The sequence below is a fragment of the Macaca thibetana genome, chromosome 6 (assembly GCF_024542745.1).
Source record: "Macaca thibetana thibetana isolate TM-01 chromosome 6, ASM2454274v1, whole genome shotgun sequence".
Taxonomy (NCBI): domain Eukaryota; kingdom Metazoa; phylum Chordata; class Mammalia; order Primates; family Cercopithecidae; genus Macaca; species Macaca thibetana.
This window is the reverse complement of record NC_065583.1, coordinates 6,279,661-6,302,585: the sequence shown is the minus strand read 5'-3', so window position 1 is coordinate 6,302,585 and position 22,925 is coordinate 6,279,661. Positions and strand designations below refer to the sequence as shown.

At 41.3% G+C, this 22,925-nt stretch overlaps 1 protein-coding gene across 1 annotated transcript; it reads right to left on the bottom strand.

Annotated features, from left to right (window-relative positions):
- Positions 1-17,855: 17,855 nt before the first annotated feature.
- LOC126956369 (uncharacterized) lies at positions 17,856-18,536 on the bottom strand. The gene has a single exon (XM_050793285.1). It carries the CDS (start codon positions 18,534-18,536, stop codon positions 17,856-17,858), a length of 681 nt encoding a protein of 226 aa, XP_050649242.1.
- Positions 18,537-22,925: the final 4,389 nt, after the last annotated feature.

Here is a 22,925-nt window from a genome sequence, read left to right as displayed (position 1 = left end):
TTTGGAGGAAGTCTCTGAAGTTGTGGAAGGGGAGATTTGAAACCTGGGGCAAGGCTACTGCTCTAGGTAAAGAGGGAGAGAATTCAAACCTGCTGACAACCTAGAACCCTCACTCAGAAGTGGTTTTCCTGAAAGCTCAGCTCAAAAAGGAAACCCTGCAGGAAGGCACAGAAGCCCCGTGGGAGAGCTGCATGAGGGTCGGTAGTGCGGAGGACTGACATTGCAAAAGGCAACAGAGCCAGTGTCAGCTGCTCACTGAAATTAGAATGATAGTGGCCGGATGCAGTGATGCAGGCCTGCAATCCCAGCACTTTGGGAGGCCGAGGTGGGTGGATCACCTGAGGTCAGGAGTTCGAGACCAGCCTGGCCATGGTGAAACCCCCATCTCTATTAAAAATACAAAAATTAGCCAGGTGTGGTGGCATATGCCTGTAATTCCAGCTACTTAGGAGGCTGGGGTGGGGGAATCGCTTGAACCCAGGAGTCAGAGGCTGCAGTGAGCCAAGACTGCACCACTGCACTCCAGCCTGGGTCTCAAAAAAAAAAAAAAATAGAATAATAGTGGATGTATTTTTATAGATGTTTTTGCTTTGTGTTTTAAAATGTGAATAAATTTTTGTTGAATTGTAGCAAATGTCTTTTTATTGTGTTTATTCATTTTTACTTATCTTATTGAATGCCAAATATTAAATTAATTTTCTCTTTTAATTTTTAATTAATTAATAAAATTATATGATATTACTTGAAATACAGAAATACCAATATTTTTATTTTATGCCAGTATTAAGATGACTAGTTGCATTGAACATCTTGACATATAAATTTTTCCACAAAATTACATGAAGCTCCATGCCCCAGTATCAGGAGTCATGCCTAGAAATCTATACCCACCCTTTGCAAGCAGTCCTAACACTGTGCTTGTAGTAGTGAAAACTTCACAGTAGTCAAATCAGCTATTGGATGCTGAGTCACCCCCACAGTCTTCTTCCTGTCTCCTGGTGACCGGTTCCTCCTATCCTCCCAACCTCTGTGAAGTAGAAGCCCACGTTGCTGGCTGGAGTCTGTCCTCTCTCTCTTTTCCTGGGATTTGGCATGTGCACCACTTCCCACATCTAAGAACCTCAGCTCAATTCTTCTCCCATCCAACACATCCTCAGCTCCAAGCTCTTCCCCATTCATAATCCTAAAACTTGTAACTCACAACCCCTCCCCCAACAAAGTAATCAAAACCCAAAACCCAAAAAACCACAGCCTTGGAAGAGAAGGGAAAATAACCTCTCTGCAACATTCCTTGACTTCTCCATCTGCTGTTCTCTTAATCTTTCTACAGAAAACACAGGGAATAAGAAAGAGAGGAAAACATCTCATCTGTCATAAAGTGACAAAAAAAATAAGCATACTATGTCCTTCTGTCCCAAAGTTTAGCCAACAGTAGAGCAAAATGTAGCAGAAACAGAGTAGGCAAACATACAACGCTGGCTTACAAGCTGGGTGGACTGGAAAGTTATTTCGTGGAACTCTCTTGCACAATAAAATAGTGCAATAATAGCTACTGCATAGAAGTTGGCGCAGATTCAATATATATAAAGTACCTGGAGTATACTATGCATTTTAGTAACGGTAACTATTATTAACTCACACACCTCATTCATGGCTCCCATCTATATGGAGTTATAAAAGTGACTTGGCTGTGTTGGACAAGAGAGCACTCTTCTCAGCCCCGGGAAAACATGCTGAGCATTGGAAAGAAAAAACGTTTTGACACAGTGCCATTAGCAGGACTAACAAACATTCACAGGAAATTCCCTTGGTGCCCATTAGCCATTCAAACCTACCACCCTTGAGTTTGTCTAAGCACATGTTGAAGCACTTTATGTTTTCAGCTCATAAAACCTCTTGGGATAACAAGTCCCACTGGTTAATCATAGTCCGTAAATCACCTCCTCACTAACACGACGGCATTCAGGGGAGGCAATGAGACTGGGGGGAAGGAGCTCAGTCTCTGTTTTCAGGTGTGGGTTGAGTCTTCCTTTTTCTACTTGTGAGGACTTGAGTAAGTGGCTTACCTCTGTGATCTCCAGGTTCCTCACTATAAAGTAAGGAAAATGGTACTTAAGCCAAACCTTCAACCTCAAAGCCTTTGATCCACTGTCTTCCCTCCCTGCTAGATTGCTTTCCCACGCATATCCACTTGGCTTGCTTGCTCACTTCATTAGTCTTTGCTCAAACTCACCTATAAGAAATTTCCCATGTCTATACCATAAATACCTTAAAAAGGGGAGACAAAATGTAAAAAAAAAAAAAAAAAAAAAAAAAAAAAAAACAAAACACTTTTCAGACATTGGACAATAGATAGGAAAAGACTTTTACTTAGAGTAGATAAGCAAATTAGATGAGTTTTATTAATGAATTAGTTTTCTCTCTGTAGGTAATATCTGGACTTCAACATAGGGAGAAGAAGCCCAAACAGAGACTGAAAATCTTATTGAGTTGAACACTAGAGGACAGAGATGACTGGAGTTTGTGGGGAAGAATACCAGAAAGGAGAGAGCTAAGCAGAGAAAATTCTCCAAAAATCTGTGTAAGGTCTTCTGTACCTATCTTTGGAAAGATGCTAATTTTCATGTGCATAGGATGAAACTCTACAGGACTGTGCAAAAAACAGCTGCTGAGGACCTACCAGCTGAACAAATCCCATTGCTCCCACATAGCTGGGAAGCATTTCAGTACCTACCACCCAGAGTGGAGAGAACATAGTAAAACCTGAGACCAAAGACAATACCCACCAACCGTAGAATATCCATTCTGGTCAAACACTGTCAGAATATATGCTGAGTCATAACCAATCTTAGTACATTTTAAAAGACTGAAATAATGTATATATTCTCTAACCACAATAGAACTAAATATTAAATCCATAACAAAAAGACATCAAAAAAGCACTAAATATTTATAAATTTAACAACATACATCTAAATAGTCCATGGGTCAAAGAAGAAATCACAAAAAAAAGTAAAATACTTTAAACCGAATGAAGTAAAAACAAAACATAACAATTGGATGTAGCTAAATCAGTACTTAGAGGGAAATGTGTAGTTGTAAATACTTCAGGATGTTTTAAAAAAGAACGACCTGAAACCAGTTATCTAAGAGTTTACCTTTAAATGTTAAAACAGAAGAGAAAATTAAACTCAAGTTAAAGAGTAAATAGAAAACAATAAAGATGTGTGTGGAAATTAATGAAATAGAAAATTGTCAAACAATAAAAACTTTAAGAATAATAAACTCAAAGCTGATTATTTGAAAAAAATTTTTTGGAAAAAAAGACCTCTAGCTACATGGATTGAGAAAAAAAATAAACACAAATGAACAAGCTATATTCCAATAAAGGGACATCACTACAGATCCTAGAAATATTAAAAGTATAATAAAGAAATATTTTAAACAATCCTATGCCAATAAACTTGATAAATGAACACATTTCTTAAAAGACACAAATTACCAAAACTGGCACAAGAAGAAAACGTGAATTGCCCTGTATCTACTCAAGAAATTGAATTTGAAATTTAAAATCTTTTCACACACACACACACAAAAACTTTAGACCAAATGACTTCACTAGTAAATCTATTACTCACAAGAGAAATAAAACCAATTTCACAAAAACTCTTACGAAAATTAAGAAGGGATTATTATTCGTTATTTAGAAGACTGGACAGAAACAAACCACCAACCAACCAATGTGGGATTTGGAAACAGTTAAGAAGGTTAAATGCTTGAATCAGAGATAATTAATTACTTCTCTTGCTGGAGGTTTGTAAAACCATGAAATGTAATTCTTAGCCCATAAATTATGTCTCCAGCAGGAACAACTTTCAAAATGACACCCACCTTGTCAGCAGTGTAAGCCACAAAGGATCCTCAAAATTGGGAAGTCCTGTGACTTTTCTGGTCAGTAATGTAAGTTAGTTCTTTGGGCACTTCAAATCCCAATTTTCTTTAAGCCTCAAAACACTTTCTCCATTCAGCGATTTAAACATCTATTCCTGTGACATAATGTGGTAATTAAAAAAATTTCTTCACTTGATTTATAAATAAGACTTCTCCCTCTTTCCTCAGCTCAGGAACTGAGTGGAAGGAAGTCTACACACAAGAGATGCATTCAGCTTTTTTATTTCCCCACCTTCCACTTTCTCTGCAAGTTTGCTAACCACAGTCTCTGATCCCTCTAGGGCTCAGTAAAAGCAGGAGGAAGAGGTAAATGGAGTCGGAAACTTCGCAGCTGACTGATGATGTCATAGCTCACATCATACTTGCTGGGCCTGGAATATGATTAAACCTGGTAATTTATCTTACGGACCGTCCTTGAATTCTGCAGAGACCACATCACACCCACTCCATTTGCTGCCCACATCTAACCCATAGGAAGCACTCACACTTTCTCTGACCAAGGAAACTCTGAGAAGGTAGCTTCTTTCTATACCAGCCCTTCAAACTATCACTAAAGGCTACTCTCTACATGCTTTAGATTTTTACCAGCAGAAAATCTTTTCCCCAAATCTCCTTTAATCTCTCCTTTTTTATATATAACTTTGAGGACTTAAAGGTCACCCAACAGTTTTAGATCATTTACTCTGAATCTCTGCATGGAAGTCTTAACCTGAAATAAGACATCTATTGTCTTCATGGCTCAACTGAAATTGAGCAAAGGTCCCATGGTAATGTCCTAATGTATATCTATGGAAAAATTATGAGAAAATAAAACTGAGTATTTCTTTGACCACTTGGGTGGTGGATAGAGCTGTTAGCTTCTTAAGCTTAAAATTTTTTTAGTTTAATGTGGGCAAATTTGATGAAATAAACAGCATTTTAAACTTTCTGTTTATCAAAAACATGTTTAACTAAAACTGAAACTTAAAAATCAAATTGGTTTAAAAATATCTAAGCATATTTAGCAACAGAAGGATTAATGTATTGCTTACAACATTTCTTATCTCCTAATTTTAAAATGGATGCGTGCCATTGTAGAAAACTTGGGAACAAATATAGAAAAGTATGTTATAATTTCCCCACAGAGAGAAAAGAGAATGACATATCACATTTCCTAAATTTTCTATATCATATTAGCTCTGATTGTAAGTTGTTACTGGCCAAGAAGAGTGTGAAATCCACAAGAAATCGTATTAGGAGTCCCTCCACTTCCACTGAGCTGTACAACCTCTCAGGGATTATGGTCTCAAGAAAATAATGGCAAACCCAGCTGTTAATTCAGGGTGGTTTTCCCTGTCCACCTGCTCTTTCTGCTATGAAGAGGCCCCCGGGGAACACTCACCCTCTTCCACCATCTGGTGGGCACTGCTGCAGGTGAGTCGCAGAGATACCTACAAGGTCTTACAACTTCTAGGAACACTCCTAAGGAGGTCCTGATCTCTAGCATGCCAGGAAACCTGCCACCCTCCTCAGCAGGTAAATAGGCTGTTTCAGAACTGGACTGCTCTTCACCTGCACCCCCTAAATCATATAACCCAACCCTGTCTTCTTGGGCAGTGCAGCTTAATCTCTTCCACAGGCCAAGATTTCATGGACAAAAATCTGTAAACTCTCTCCAGGAGATAAAAAGAAGCCCAGGCTTCAAGGACACAAAGTCCCACCTAAAAAGCAGGAAAAAAATATATTTTTTTTCTCTTTTACGATAAGACTATCTCCAAGAAAACATGACCTACTTAAATTCTTAGTGTGTTAGTCTGCTTCATTAACTTTTCAAAAAAATGCCTTATTACCAGAATAAATAGGACAATTAAAATAATGCACAACCCCACCCCCTGGAGATTAATGAACTAATGCACTTATTATACATGGAGCTAAAACTAATTGGTAAGACAGAATTTAAAAAAAAAATACAAATAAGGCAGCTTTGGATAAATAGGGTAAAATGTGTGGCAATTAATTCACAAAAAAGGGAATTAAAATGGTAAACAAACAGCTCTGGGAAGGTGGAACAGAGATGCTTTTTCCTGTTTGCCCTGCTAAGTATAACTAGGGATCCTGGATGGTATTTATAACACAAATTTTAAAAGATGCTGAAAAGGGGAAAGAAGAAGGCAGAAGAGCTGGAGACTTTGGAACTCAACAAACATCACTATGGTGAGTTCCCTGGGTTTCTTTTTGCCTCAGATATCCCAGGCTGTATAGCAGAAAAGTTAGCAATCTGGAAATGCCAGTGACCATGGACAAACAAAACAAACAGAAGAAACACCTGCTCTTTCTAGCCAAAGGGCTGGGAAAGCCACAGTCAAGCCAGACAGAAAACATTTAGACAATAGCTCTTCTGCTCCAGTAAAACACACAAGGGTCGGGGGGACAACTTCTGCTCCACTCTCACTCTGCCAACAAAGGCCAAATGCAGAGCCTGGATTTTCACACTTATGATGATGTAACCAGACATCTCTATCCCTCTGCCGTGTCCACCACTCCCTAAGCACCATGGTATCCATGGTGACCAGCTCCGCCTGGTGGAAATGAAATGTTCTTTCTTCTCCTCACTGGCGTAGTATCAAAAGAGGCCAAATGAAGAGTCATAACTTTCATCACTGCTTAGTGGTAAAAAGCCATTACCCTCGCAGTCTCAGTGGAGAGTCCACACGTGGACCAGCAATGGGGTGCCCTTTCTTCTCCCAGCAAAAGTCTTAGTGAGGAGACTAAACTCCCACCTCCATCCAGCACTAACAACAAGTGTCTCTCCCTCAATGTAGACAGAGGCTGAGTGGGGAACCTGGACTTCTACCCTCACCGGCCAGGAATGAAACGGTGCTCGCTCTCTTTCACCTGCCAGAGCCAGAGCAGTGTCAGAGAATATCTGCTGAAGCACAAAATTGAAATAAGAACAAGAATCTTATAAAATAATACCTAAAATGTCCAGGATTCGACTAAAAAAACACGCTCATCATTATAAGAACCATGAATATCACAAACTGCACTTTAAAAAGCAATCAACAGATCGCAATACTAGCATGGCACAGACTTTAGAATTCTCTGACAACGATTTTAAAGCAGTCATCATTAAAATGCTTCCACAAGCAATTACGAACATACTTGAAACAAAAAAAAAATAGAAAGTAGAACAAAGAGATAGAAAGTGTCAGCACAGAGATAGGAGATATAAAGAAAAAAATAGAAATTGTGTAACTAAAAAGTACAACATCCAAAATAATGAAACTCACTGGATGGGCTCAACAGCAGAATGGAGAGGACAGAGGAAAGAATCGGTGACCACGAGGATGAAACAACAGAAATTACCTAGTCTGCAAAAACAGAGAAAAAATAAACCGAAAAATAATGAACAAAGCCATTTGTTCATATAGGGACATACTGAACTATAATAAAAGATCCACCATTCATGTCATCAGCATCTCAGAAGGAGATGGATCCTGATAAGACAATGAAAAGACAAGCTACAGACTGGGAGGAAACATTTGCAAAACACCTATCTGACAAAGGACCTATAACTAGAACATAGAAAGGACTCCCAAAACTCATTTTTAAAAAATCAATCCAATTATAAAATGGACAAAGGACATGAAGAGACATTACGTCAAAGAATAAACAGATGTCAAACTGTTACATGAATGAGTCAGAGATGGTCTCTGCATATTGGTCCCCAGGTTGTTTATTTTTTCACTGCAGGCTGAGATCCATTAACTCAAGAGCCTGCTAGCACCAAGGTCAAATGTTTACACATCCATTTGTGAAAAGAAAAGAAAAGAGAAGAAAGGAAAGGAAAAGAAAAAAGAAAAGAAAAGAAAAGAGAGGAAGGGAGGAAGGAAGAAAGGAAAGGAAAAGAAAAGAAAGGAAAGGAAGAGGGGGAGGGAAGGAGGGAGGAAGCGAGGGAGGAAGAAAGGAAGAAGGAAGGAAGGAAGGAAGGAAGGAAGGAAGGAAGGAAGGAAGGAAGGAAGGAAGGAAGGAAGGAAGGAAAGTAGGAAGGAAGGAAAGTCTGCCCAACAGGCAGAATTTTAGCTATTTAAAGCTTCTCTGCTTTATATACCTGGCAAAATTTTACCACATATCAGCAGACTATTGATAAGCTAGAGGCTTGCAGTTATAAGACCCCAAACTACTATGACCCTTTAGAGTTCTGTGACACAGAGACTCCATGCTATGCTGCTGAGTGACATCACCTATACATGTAAGCCAGGCCTGTTATCTTTCTCCCCTGAGAGCTCCCTGCCCTCCTCCCCTTCTGAGTATGGGACCTGTGCACTGCACCATAGCTTCTGGAAAGACTCCTGCTATGAGGGAACTTCCCCTTTCACTCAACCTTGTCCAAGTGCCACCCAACAAACACTTGTTGTGTGTTGCTGCTTCTTGTGGTCATATTATATTCCTTGATCAGCCCCAAATCCCTCAAACCCCAACACAAATACACATGAAAAGATGTTCTATATCACTAGCCATTTAGGGAAATGCAAGTTAAAACCATGATGAGATATCACTATCCACCTATTAGAACAGCTAAAATAACAAATATTGACAATACCAAATGCTGGTGAAGATGTAGAGAAACTAGCTATCTCGTGTATTGCTGGCGGCAATGTAAAATGTGCAGCCATGCTGCAAAATGGTTTGTCAATTTCTTTAGAAACTAAACACACACTTACCATTCGACCCAGCAATTGTGTTCCTGGGCATTTATCCCAGAGAAATAAAGCATATGTCCACACAAAAGCCCGTATGTGATTGCTCATAGCAACTTCGTTGGTAATAGCCCAAACTGGAAATAGCAAAACAGGTAGGTGAATGGCTAAACAAACTGTGGTGCGTTCATACCATGGAAAACTACTCAGCAGTAAAAAGGAATGAATTATTGACACATGCACCAACTTGGGTACGTCTCAAGGGTATTATGCTGACTGATACAAGTCAATCTCAAAGGGCAAACACTGTATGATTTCATTCAAATAACACTCTCAAATGACAAAATTATAGAGACAGAGAATAAACTAGTTGTTGCCAGGGGAGAAAGGGATGGGCGTGAGTAAAAAGGGTAGCACAGAGGAGATGCTTTATGGTGATGAAAGTGTTCTATATCTTGATTGTTGTCATAGCTACACAAATACACAGGACATAGAACTAAACACACGCACTGTGCCCTGGTCAAATTCATGGCTTTGCTAATGCATTGTTATTGTATAAGATATGAAGAGAGTTCATTTAAACTGGCACAGAAGAATTTTTCCTAAACCTCTCCACTTAGCCAGCTCACCATTCTCTCTGTGAAGCAGGTGGACAGATACCCACTGGGTCGTTATCGCTCCACACTGGGGGCTGCTCCCCTGTGCTCTGCGTCCTGAAGCTTTCACTAGCTGAGCTGTCTGCTTACCAGGAGTGAGCTGTATTTGTTCTCAAGCCTCCTAATGCCTCTTGAGCCATTTTTTAAAATTATGTGATTAAAATAAACATTATAGAAACCAATTACATAAGAATAGGATAAATAAGAGAGTTACTGTTTCAATGAAAACTAAATTAAAGGCTTTGGAAAGGCTCAAAAAAAGCAAGTCACTCATGCAAAATTATGGTTGTGGAGTTAAGCCTGGGCAAGCAAATGGATTTGAAGGGGGTAGTAATCTTAAACGTCCAGAGGGATGCCGCATTCAGATGGTTTCACAAGGATCTCTAAGTCATTGCTCCCTTTTGCAGAATCCTAGACTGGAAATTTTGGATAATGCATTGTGGATCATGCATGTGCAGGAAAGATAACACACAACTCCAAACAGAGGACACACACCAAGACATTGGCCCTGCATCAAAAGATGAGCAGTATACAGATTTAGATACAGACATAAGTAAAATAAAACGCTTAAGGTATGTTTGTGTAATTCTTGATTCCCTCATTTTAACTGACTACCTCTTTCAAATATTTCTAATAGGATTGTTCCTGTACTCTCTTGTTCAATAATGGACATCAAGAGCCACCCCCAAAATTCTATCCTCCGACCTAGTCATTCCACTTAGGAAAATTTCATCTGAGAAAATAATTCCAAAATCTAGAAAGAGCTACATGTGCAAGGATGGAGTATTTATACAGTGCAAACTTGGTTCACTGGTCACCTACTACCAATGCCCTTATTTTCTTTGAGGAGTTTATGCCCCTGCCACTACCATGTACCGTTTTGGTCCTGCTGTGAATCTAGGCATTCAGACTTCACTGCTTCTAGGGCTAAGTACAAGCCCCAGGCTAGTTCCATCACCTTCTCTCTAGGGACTTTGTGTCCGGATCTGACAAGGACAGGAAACCATAGCCAGCGTGTATTCACTCTAACAGCAGAGCCATCACCCCACTGTCAAGCAGCTCCTGACGCTCAGACCCCCAGAACATCCCCAAATCCTGGTCTTTTTATTCACCTGGTTCCTCAACCCCCTTGCAAACTCTGTGAGTTCCTGGGTATCCTTCAAGCAAATTCCTTTCCTGCGTAAGCTATCCAGAGTTGTTTTCTGTTACTTGCCAACAAAGAACCCTAACTGACTCAATTTATGAAAGTAGAAGAAAATAGAAACCACCTAAATGTCAAAGAATTGGAAGACAGCAAAGTAAATTATCATTTATCTCCTCAAAGAAATAGTATGCTGTCATTAAAAATTATAGTTATTAAGATATATAATAAAATAGAAAAATGTCTACAATATAATATCTATGGGGGAAAAGGGTACAAAATTTGATATGCAATATGATTACAACCATGTAAAAAGATGCATAGAAGAATTTCAAACTAATAATCATGTTGAGATTATGTGGCTTTGTTCTCTTTTATATTTAAAAATTTTTCTGATTAAACTTTTTTTCAAATGGAGAAGCTAATTTTTTGTTTGTGGGTATTTTAAATAGGAAAACGAAACCAGGAGCAATATTTCAGTCCTTTTTTGTTTTCGGTCTGTCTTCATAACAGGGCATGAGTCCTCCCAGAGAGTTATTTCTTGCCTGTTCATTACCCATTGCCATACAATAGATCATCACAGCTCAAATTATTGAGTGCCTAGGAGATGCTGGGCACAGTGCTAGAACTTTCCATCATCTTAGGTCTTCACAACAATCCCGTGAGGTCAATACTATTACTCCCAATTTTCAGAGAAGGGAATTAAGCCAAGAGTTTTAAGTCACAGCTGAAGGCCACGTGGTAAGTGATGAAGACTGAATTCAAAGGACATGATATGTTATCTATTTTGTGTTCTGTTGCACAATTTTATTTATGTATGTAAAAAGGCATTAAAGTTGAATTTTCATTCAGACATGAAGATACAATAGACATGACATTTCCAAAGGAGGAACCACTGCAGATGTTTAAAGGAAATTCTTGAGAACTATTTCCAGAATATAAAAAGGTCAAAAAATGGAGGAGCTAGGATTTTGTGAGTTGGCTCATTATAGAGAGAGCTGTGCTGGAAGTCCCATCCTCTCCCCCACTTAATTAAAGGGGTCCTTTCCCAGGACTACTCAACTCAGACATGACCCCCACCCGGTAAGGGGGTTCTTCTGCAAGGCTACTTAGATGGGAGCCTGACCCCCACACTGGGAGTGCCACACATGGGCTGGAGTTTGACTACCACCAGGAAAATGAAGGTGTGATGGGCTGGCAACGGCACTCCCACACTTCCAGGTTGTCAAGGCCAAGGATGCCTGAGTGCTCCCTAGGGACCAAATGAGGTCATGTAGGAGAGAAGGCCTGAGTGGGCTTGCCATGGAGCCTGTCAGACCCCATCTCTATCAGGGCAGCTGAGAGAGACCAAGATACCCCAGCAGCAGATAACTGGATTGAACTACAGGTTGGAGAAAGGAGTGGAAACTAACCACCCAAAATAAAGATGGGTCAGAGGACCTACAGGTAGAGGAGCCCATCAGGGAACTTCCAAAAAAGTACACAAAAGCAGCCCACAAGAGAAGGAGCATCCATAGGCACCTGCCTCACCAAGGAATCCATGTTTCTCACAGAGGACAGAAACAAATCAAGAAAGACCCCTCTTCTCCCCTTCTCACCCAGAGGGGGCAGCAAGCTGGGGGGATTTGGGGACAAGAAAAGGACAAAGTGGAGGAGAGCGAAGATTCTAGGAGAGGTTTCTTCCCCACAGCCAGCTTCCAGATTGCATCAGGCAGAACAGATTTAAAGCCAAATCAGTTCAGAACTTGGATTAGTATATTGCACTAAGCTTTCTAGTTAATGCATTAAAACTATATTTCCAACTTGAAGTGACTGTTGAACTATCTCAAACCTTAGAGCGAGGAGAAAAGCCATGGTACCTGCTAGGACTTTTATGCAGAGACAGGGGAAGTAACTCCCACTGGAGAAAATTTTAAAGAGGCAGCAGAATTGTTTTAAGCCATGTTTTAATACGGCATGAGCTGCCTTTGCTCAACACCTTTGTTTTACCTGTGGATGTCCTCTGACCCCCAGGGCCACATGAGCTCTAGGACAGGGCCTTCATTTTGTCACCACTATATTCCCAACACCCAGTGCAATGCCTGGCACAGAGTCAGAGCTGGGCAAACGCTCTCTCCATCAATCATGCTACCCAAAGAAGTAGTAAATGAGCCAAAAAGACCATAATGTTTCTATCTAATACCATCAATAATTTACTTGAATCTCTTCCATCATGTGAAGTAATTGGGGGATAACTTATCTGCTTCCTTTATTTACAGATTCCGGCAGTGATCTCCGTAGGTTTCCAAAATAACATTGGATGAGATTGTTTCAGGTCAATATATTTTTTCCAAATAGTATTTTGCTGCTGTTTAAAATAATTTGGGGGCTAGCACAGTGGCTCACACCTATAATCCCAGCATTTTGAGGGTCTGAGGTGGGAGAATCACTTGAACCCAAAAGTTTGAAACCAGCCTGGGCAACATAGGAAGACCTCATCTCTAGAAAAATAAATAAATGAATACATTAATTAATTAAATAATTTCAGGGGGACTCCAAACTAAATATTTTGTATTATCTTCTCTGACATTTTTAGGGGGTATACAAGTCAGGTTCTCCAGAGAAACAGAACATGTATTTATAGAGAGATTTTAAAATATGGTTTATGATATTGTGGAGGCTGGAAAGTCTAAAATCTATAGGGCAGGCCAGCAGGCTGCAGACTTAGGTGAGAGTTAATCCTGCAATATGGAGTCTGAATTCCACAAAGTAGCAATCTGTAAACCCTTGCCCTCTTATGGACAATTTCTTCTTCCTCCAGAAAATCTGTCTTTTTCTCATAAGGCCTTCAACTGGTTGGATGAAGCCCGCCTACATTACAGAGGCTAATTGGCTTCACTCGAAGTCCACTGATTTAAATGTTAATCACATCTAAAAAATACCTTCGCAACAACGCTTAGGCTGGCATTTCACCAAATTAGTGGGCACCACAGCCCGGCCATGTTGATACATAAAATTAACCATCACAGACCAGGTGCAGTGGCTTGTGCCTGTAACCCCAGCACTTTGAGAGGCTGAGGCAGACAGATCACGAGGTCAGGAGATCAAGACCATCCTGGCCAACATGGTGAAACCCCTTCTCTACTACAAATACAAAAATTAGCTGGGCATGGTGGCACATGCCGGTAGTCCCAGCTACTCAGGAGGCTGAGGCAGGAGAATCGCTTGAACCCAGTAGGCAGAGGTTGCAGTGAGCTGAGATCACACCATTGCACTCCAACCTGGCAACAGAGTGAGACTCCATCTCAAAAAAAAAAAAAAATTAAGCATCACAGCAAGGAAAGACTCACCTCATATTCAACAACATATGACATTACGGGGGAAAACTTACCTCAGCGCTGCTAGACTAGGGGAAGTTAAAAGGCTTTTTAACATATTGTTCCACATGAGCTGAAGATGTTTCCCTCCTGCCCCCACCCCTTTTTTTTTTTTTTTTTTTTTTTTTTTTTTTTTTTTTTTTTTGAGGCGGAGTCTTGCTCTGTCACCCAGGATGGAGTACAATAGCACGACCTTGGCTCACTGCAACCTCCACCTTCCTGGTTCAAGCGATTCTCCTGCCTCAGCCTCCGAAGTAGCTGGGACTACAGGCACATGCCACCACACCTGGCTAATTTTTGTATTTTTAGTAGAGACAAGGTCTCACCATGTTAGCCAGGATGGTCTCAATCTCCTGACTTCATGATCTGCCCACCTTGACCTCCAAAGTGCTGGGATTACAGGCATGAGCCACTGCACCCGGCTGAGTCAGAGTTTTGATACAAGCCCTCCCCTTACCACGTGTGACCCTGACCCCCTCCATTTCTTTGTCTGTAAATCCAGGAGAACACTTCCTACTTCCAGGGTGGTGATGAGAATTAAATATCATAGCATCCACAGATCCATACAGTAATGCTTAGTAAGTATAAAATGTCTTCCTTTTTCTCCTTATTTTATCCAGACTTCCTCAGCTACTATGAAGGTAAAATATTCGAAGAGGGGGAGTTTAATAACTGAATATCCATGATCCTTTTAAAATCTCGTAAATGTGTACATTTCAGGTAAGTAAAGAAAAAAGAAAGTGGGGTGACTATGAAAGAGCTAATAGCTACTAGATATGAATTTTAAATGAAGTTTAATTTTAGAACAATTTTTGGAACATATTCTTAGCTTTCATCACTCAACAAATATTTGTGAGGCATCTATGTGTCAGACAGACATACATTCTCAGGCTGGGCTTTTGGTGAATTTGCACCGTTAGGGGCGGATATTCTCAAAATCCAGTGTTGCAAGAGAGCATCATCTTGACAATGGAGAGCTGTTAAAGCGTATCCTTCTGTCTCTCTGTAGCTCAGGCAGTGGACCAGGGAACGTCGTTGTCAGGGGCTGCCTGGTAACTGCTATAGTCACTGTAGGCTCCAGATGCACTGGTGGGCTTGCCTGGTTTCAGCCACATGGTGCAGTATGCAAGCCGTTCTCACTTGAATGGATTTCTTTTCTTTTCTTCCTCATCCTTCAGACAGTCTTCCATCCCTCTTGTTCACATAGATAGCCTTCCATCCCCTTTCTCCACTATCACGCCTGTCTAGTTCAGACACCCTCCCCCCTCACCCCACCTCCATCACAGCACCCATTACATCGGAAAGTACTTGCTGATTTCCCTGTGTTGCCACGTTGGGGAAAGGGCTCCTTGTGATTAGAACAAGCTTACTCACCTGTCTATTACAATTCCAGGGGCCTAATATTCATATATGTTAACCTATAAATACATCTATAACTTGGTTCATACATGAGAATATGTATTATAATACATTTATATAGCAGTTATAGAGAACATAAATTTTGATTAAATAATTTTGCAAAATTATTTTAGTTTTAATTTTACAGCTTCAACATTATAATTCATTGGACAAAGAACCATAATTTTTTTTTCTTTTTGAAGAAACTGAAATAGAGAGAGAGAATGCCATTCCATTTCCTCATTAGTCACAACTAATAAATGGACAGAAACCCAGTTAAACCGAGGTGACGGGATTTATTGGTTCTGGTATTTGGAAATGCAGGGAGTATCTTAGCCTCAGGAATCGCTGGATCATGGTGGCTCTCTCCACTTCTCAGCTCTGTTTTCCTCTAGGCTGACTTTATTTAGATTCAGGTTTATGTCACTGATGCTTCAGGAAGCTCCAATGTACAAAAGAGAAGTTTTCCAACAGCTGCAACAAAAGTCCCAGAACTGAGTCCCCGTGATCTGTCTTGGGTCATGTCTCCATCCATGAACCTCTGTCACTATAGACAGAGGCTGACCAGACAGGCCTGGACTCAGCCCTGGAGTTTGAGACAGCATCGGAGCCACCCAAACACCCTGGATAAGTGCTAGAGAGTAGCAGCTCTCCAAAAGCACACACCATGCTGTCACCAGAGCAGGGAATGGTCACTGGGCAGCAGAATAACATGTGATAAAGCAAAGTGGTGATAGAGCCAAGAGTGGAATTGATGACTTTCTGTGAGACAGAATTTCAAAGCACTTGAGGTGGTGGAGGAGAGAGGCCAAGTTTCCAGCCTGAGCTTGGTCAGGAGCAGTGAGAATTGAAGGAAGAGAGGCAGTTGGAAGATAACCAGGGGCGACCTGGTGGGGACAGAGCAGTGGTCAGGCTATGACCAGTAGGGTGGTAGGACAGAGGGGGAGGAAAGCAAGATGGCCAATTGCCATCCAGATGGGACAGGTGGCATGAAGACCAGCCTTCGAGTGTGACGCTCATGCATGAGGCACTACCCTAAAAGCCAATTCATTTCCTTCTTACTTCATTAAAATCCTGGAATCCCATCCCCTAGATTAAGGAAACTTCCTTATTCTCTTTGTTCATTCTAAAAGAGCCTGGTCTATAGACTCTGTATCCTAACAGTCAACTAGTATTATTTTATTACTATGATTAATCTCCTGATTGAGTAAAAAGAACAGAGAATTTGCAGTCCATCAGATCTTGTCAAATCCCTGCCCTACCACTTGACAGTTGTGTGAACTTGAGCAGGTCACTTCCCTCTCTGAGCCTCAGGATTTTTGTAATGCATGTCAGCCGCTGGCCAAGAACTTGAATACAGCAAGCATTCAACTCTTGTTAGCAGCTATGACTGTAATTTTTGGTGCTGTAAAGTTTTATAGGTCTAAAAAAGCCCAGTAACAAGTTCTTCACAGCAAAGTCATAATTAAATCCAGCTGGACAGCCCCAGATGAGTCTGCAACACATGGAATTTTTCATTATGAAGCAAACACTTCCCCTTTCCGAGGATCATCGTTAAACCAGGGATTTTTTTTCCTCACCGCCATAGACTCTGCTCAAGATTCCCAAAGGAGAACAGTACTTAGAGAATTCATTTTTAGTCATCTGAGCCTCATAAGAAAAAGCTCTGTCTTATTCAAATATGGCATAACAGAAATGAGGGCAGGAGCAGAGGGAAACGTAGTGTTGCTGGATTTAAACTTGAACTGTGGACTCTGCTTTTAGAATAAAACTCCATGGCTTTCTGGTTCTCACACTGTGCAGGTGCACCTTCTACCAAATGAGCTTGCACTGCATTCATTGCTCATCCACTCAGCTATTCCTCTTCCAACACTTACTGACTTCTGTTCACCAGTATCTGGGCTGAGCTCCAGAGTTCAGTAAGACCCGTCTTTTTTTTTTTTTTTTTTTTTTTTTTTTTAATAGGGATAGGCTCTCACTATGTTGCCCAGGCTGGTCTCAAACTCTTAGACTCAAGCAATTCTCCTACCTTGGCCTCCCGAAGTATGGGGATTATAGGTGTGAGCCACCACACCTGGCCTAAGACCTGTCCTTTGCCATAAGTAGCTCATAATTTACAGCCGGGGTTCACAAACTGTTTCAACGAAAGGCTATATGGTAAATATTTTAGGCTTTACAGGTAATAACATTTCTGTTGCCACTATTCGAGCAGATCCTTGAATAGTTGGGGATATATTTTTGGAGGCTTTGAAACCTATTGGAGGAAAGGAGCAATGGAGGAGACCTAGATATGTGGCCCAAGCAACTGGATGGTGCCTGCTGAGGCTGCCCCAAGGCAGAAGCTCATCTGCGTCAGTGCTTCTCAGCCTTTTAAAAAAATTATCAACCCCCACTAGGAGCCTTTTCAGACATTATTTTCTTATTTGTGCACCCATACAATTGTAATACCACAGATGTGATAATCTTTTTATGCAGCAATGCCTATCTGTGCTTTATGCATAAAAAACGTGAGAACTTTTGCCCTCCCCTGCCTGAGAACTAATATTTGCTCCCTTGGGAATGCTGTCACCCCATTAAGAATGCATGGTCTAGCTCTAGGAGAGGTGGTTCCCTCTCCACCTATTTCAAGCCTCTTGTCTGAGCACCGCCTCCTCCTCAGTCATGGCAGGTTTAATCATTGGGCTTTGGGGGGAACCCCTAAACCTCCAGAGAAAGACCATCTTAGAACACAGCATGGCAACACCAACCTTCCTCTTCTTTGGAGGAGTCTGCACTTCCCAAGGCTTCTGGGATAACTTTGCCCCAAATGTTCACATGGTCTGAGACCCACAGTCACAGGTGATAAAGGAACATTCACACCCTTTATCACCCCAATTCCTCTTAGGAAGGGGAAGATCATTGTGTGGGGAAAATACCTTAAGAAGTGCTTTGGGTAGAAGGTGAGACCCTTGGTGTGGGTGTTCCTGGAGAGGGGTGGAAGAGAGAGGCTGAGGCAGAGCCAGCGGGACGGGAGTCCACACGGGACACGCTGAGACTTCCTGTCAACCTGCAAATCTTCAAGAAATTCAACACACACACCCGAAGTGTTCCACTGGCATGTATTTCTGGTGGGAAAAAAAGTGAGGGGGCTGAGATTTGCAGGGGGGAGGGGAGCAAAGGCAGGTGAATACACAAAGCAGCAGCAGGTGGACTCCAGGCAGGTGAGTCTAGGAACAGTGAAACTTGGGAGACGTGCATCCCGGGCAACACTACAGGGAGAAGGAGACAGTCCCACCCAAGCTTCGAGGTCCACAGAGGCCCAGGAAGATGGCCGGGGTTTGGTTTCTGTAACCACTCCCGTGAGAATGCAAGTCATGGAAGACCCATCAAAAAGTTAAACAACCAGGAGGTATTCGCTCAAGAATGCAAGGCCCAGAGGTGAGGCATCTCGGGATTGGTTCATTCATCAGCTGAACGTCCTTATCCTCTAAGACTCCAGCGCCCTGCATCTTCCGCCACCCCCACCATCTTCGGCACACGGGCCATGTCTCCCCCCATGGTTCCCCTGCTGCCACATTTACAGCCACATCCAGAGGTGGAAAAGTGGTGAACCGCTATTCTATAAAACCTTTTAAGAGTGAGGAAAACTCCCCCAGAATCCCACCCTGACCCCTCAGCCCCCAGCACACTGCTCAGCAGTAAGCGGTCTATCACAGGTCCTTGGTGAAATTAAGACGATTGGCTAAATGAGCGACTCCCAAAATGTGGCCCCTGCATCAGCAACATCAGCGCCACTTGGGAATTATTAGAAATGCAAAGTATTGAGCTTCATCTCAGCCAATAAAATCTGAAACTCTGAGGGCAGGGCCCTGCAGTCTATGGCTTAATGGGCCCTCCTGGTAATTCTGATGGAACCAGAAGTTTAGAATCAGTCAAGTAGCTTAGATTAATAAACATGCATTTCTGGTCCTGTGGTTTGGATGCGTGTCCTTCCAAATCTCATGTTGGAATTTTATCCCCAATGTTGGAGGTGGGGCCTTGTGGAAGATGTTTGGCTCATGGGGATGGAGCTCTCATGAATGTCTTGGTCTCATCCTCATGGTTATGAGTCAATTCTCAATTCTCACTCTATTAGTTCCCCCCAAGAGCTGCTTGTTTAAAAGACCTGACACCTTCCCACTCTCCTTTGTTTCCTCTCTCACCATGAGATCTCTGCACACCTTGGCTCTCCACCTTCCAACGTAAGTGAAAGCTTCCTGAAGCCCTCACCAGAAGCACATACTGGAGCCATGCTTCTTGTACAGCCTGCAGAACTGTGAGTCAAATAAACCTGCTTTCTTTATAAATTACCCAGTCTTTTAGGTATTACTTTATAGCAACACAAATGAACTAAGACATCCGAGCTGGAGAAGATGGCACCATAGGAAGCACCTGCTGGTTGCCTGTCCTGAAGGTGGCTACTTATGCATGAGACAGGTGGACTGGAGAGAGCTGGCAGTGTAGAGAGGGGCCCAAGTGAAGCCCACACGCTCACTGCTCGGCAGGACAAGAATGAGTGTGTTCTTCAGTCAAGTGGACTCATGAGAATACCTGGGCTGAAACCATCTTGAGAGGACCCATACTCAAAGGAAAAACATTGGCCCCATGTCCAAAGATTAGCAACTAAATGTATATTGACATGGTATTAAATAAAATGAAATGTTTAAGATACATTTGTAGGGCTGGGCGTGCTGGCTCATGCCTATAATCCCAGCACTTTGGGAGACCGAGGCAGGCAGATTACCTGAGCTCAAGAGTTCAAGACCAGCTTGACCAACATTGTAAAACCCCATCTCTACTAAAAATACAAAAAGTTAGCTGGGCATGGTAGTGCACACTTGTAGTCCCAGCTACTCAGGAGGTTGAGGCAGGAGAATCGCTTGAACCCGGGAAGCAGAGGTTGCAGTGAGCCGAGATTGCGCCACTGCACTCTGGTCTGGGTGATAAAGCGAGACTCCATCTCAAAAATTTTTTTAAAAGAGGTACATTTGTATAGGTACTACTTCGAATAAGGAAGGAAACTTAGATACCTCTCACTCAGTAACCAATAGAACAAAAAATGCACAAAAAAGGCATAAAGATTGTATTCCAGTTCTTCAGGGAAACAGAACCACGTAATATAGATAGATAGATAGATAGATAGATAGATAGATAGATAGATAGATAGATAGATAGATAGATAGATATATGAAAAGAGATTTATTATGGGAGATTGGCTCATGTAATTATAAGGCTCATGATCTGTCAGGTCCAAGTCCAGAGAACCAGGTCTGAGAACCAGGAATGCTGACATTCAAAGGCAAGAGGAGATGGATGTCCCAGTTCTGACAGGGAGAGAAAATTCACTCTCCTTCCACTTTTTCTTCTATTTTGGCCTCAGTGTATTGGATGATGTCCACCCACATTGGTGAGGGTGATCTTCTTTACTGTGTCTATGGAGTCAAATGCTAATCTCCTCCAGGAACACTATCACACACATGTCAGAAATAGTGTTTTCCAGCTATCTGGACATCCCTTAGCCCAGTCAAGTCGGCACATAAAATTAACTGTCGTGAAGATATAGACTATCTAAACAACCAATACAATTAACAAATTCGATGCAGCTTACATATATAGAACACTACACCCAACCATGGAAAATACTTGCTTTTTAAGTATACATTGATTATTTACCAAGACTAGCCATATACTGGGCCGTAAAGCAAATCTCCACAAATTCTAAATGACTAAAATTATTCTGAGTATGTTCTCTAACCACAGTGAAATTAAGCTAGCTATCAGTAACAACACAATTTTTTAACCAGAATGTTTGGACATTGAGCAACTAAAACACCCATTGGTCAAGGAATAAATCAAAAATAGCCATTAGAAATTGTCTTGGGCTGAATGGTAATGAAAATATCACATGGTGCTGGGTCACAGCTAAAACTGTGCTCAGAAGGAAATGTGTAACTTTATTTCTTTAACTTTTATTTTAAGTTCAAATGTACATATGCAGGTTTGTTACATAGGGAAACTTGTGCCATGGCGGGGTTGTTGTACAAATTATTTCATCACCTAGATATTAAGCCTAGTACCCATTAGTTATTTTTCCTGATCCTCTCCCTCCTCCCACCCTCCACCTTCCAATAGGCCCCAGTGTGTGTTGTTCCCCTCTAAGTGTCCATGTGTTCTCATCATTTAGCTCCCACATATAAGTGAGAACATACAGTATTTGGTTTTCTGTTTCTGTGTTACTTTGCTAAGGATAATGGCCTCCAGCTCCATCCATGTCCCTGAAAAGGACATTATCTCATTCTTTTTATGGCTGCATAGTATCCCATGGTGTATATGTGCCATATTTTCTTTATCCAGCCTGTCACTGAAGGGCATTTAGATTGATTCCATGTCTTTGCTATTGTTAATAGTGTTGCAATGAACATACATGTGCATTTTAATAGAATGATTTGGGATTGCTGAGTCAAATGGTATGTCTGTCTTTAGGTCTTTGAGAAATCATCACATTGTCTCCCACAATGATTGAACAAATTTACACACCCACCAACAGTGCATAAGCGTTCTTTTTTCTCCACAACGTTGTCAGCATCTGTTATTTTTTGGACTTTTTAATAACAGCCATTCTGATTGGTATGAGATGGTATCTCATTGTAGTTTTGACTTGCATTTCTCCCATAATCAGTGATGTTAAGCTTTTTTTTTTTTTTGACGGAATCTCACTGTGTCACCCAGGCTAGAGTGCAGTGGCATGATCTCGGCTCACTGCAACCTTCAGCTCCTGGGTTCAAGGGATTCTCCTGCCCCAACCTCCCAAGTAGCTGCGATTACAGGGGCACATCACCACACCCGGCTAATTTTTTGTATTTTTAGTAGAGATGATGTTTCGCTATATGGGCCAGGCTGGTCTCAAACTCCTGTCCTCAAGGGATCCACCCACCTCGGGAGTTTTTTTTTTCATATGATTGTTGGCTGCACATATGTCTTCTTTTGAAAAGTGTCTGTTCATGTCCTTTGCCCACTTTTTTATAGGGTTTTTTTTTCTTGTAAATTTGTTTAAGTTTATTATAGATGCGGGATATTAGATCTTTGTTGGATGCATAGTTTGCAGAAATTTTCTCCCATTCTATAGTCTGTTTACTCTGTTGATGGTTTCTTTTGCTGTGCTGCACTTTTTTTTTTTTTTTTTTTTGAGATGAAGTCTTACTCTGTCACCCAGCTGGAGGGCAGTAGCATGATCTTGGCTCACCGCACTTCTGTCTCCTGGGTTCAAGCAATTTTCCTGCTTCAGCCTCCCGAGTAGCTGGGATTACAGGCACAGGCCACAATGCCTGGCTAATTTTTGTATTTTTAGTAGAGAAAGGGCTTCACCATGTTGGCCAAGCTGGTCGTGAACTCCTGACCTCAAGTGATCCGCCCGCCTTGGCCTCCCAAAGTTCTGGGATTGCCAGCGTGATTTTTAGAATTTTCTATTGGTATTCATAAGTGACAGTGGTCTACAGTTTTTTGTTCATCTCTATATTTATCAGGCTTTATTAAAGTTATTCTCATTATGTAAAAGAAATTGGAAAAATATATTCCTTTTCTTTTGCTCCAGATAAATTTAAACAAAATTAGAATTATCGGTTGTTTATTACTTAACATTTTGTTTTGAAGAATTACAGATTTTCAGAAAAAAAATTATTTTAAAACTACAAAAATTGCTACATACCTAGATTCCCTGGAGGGATAT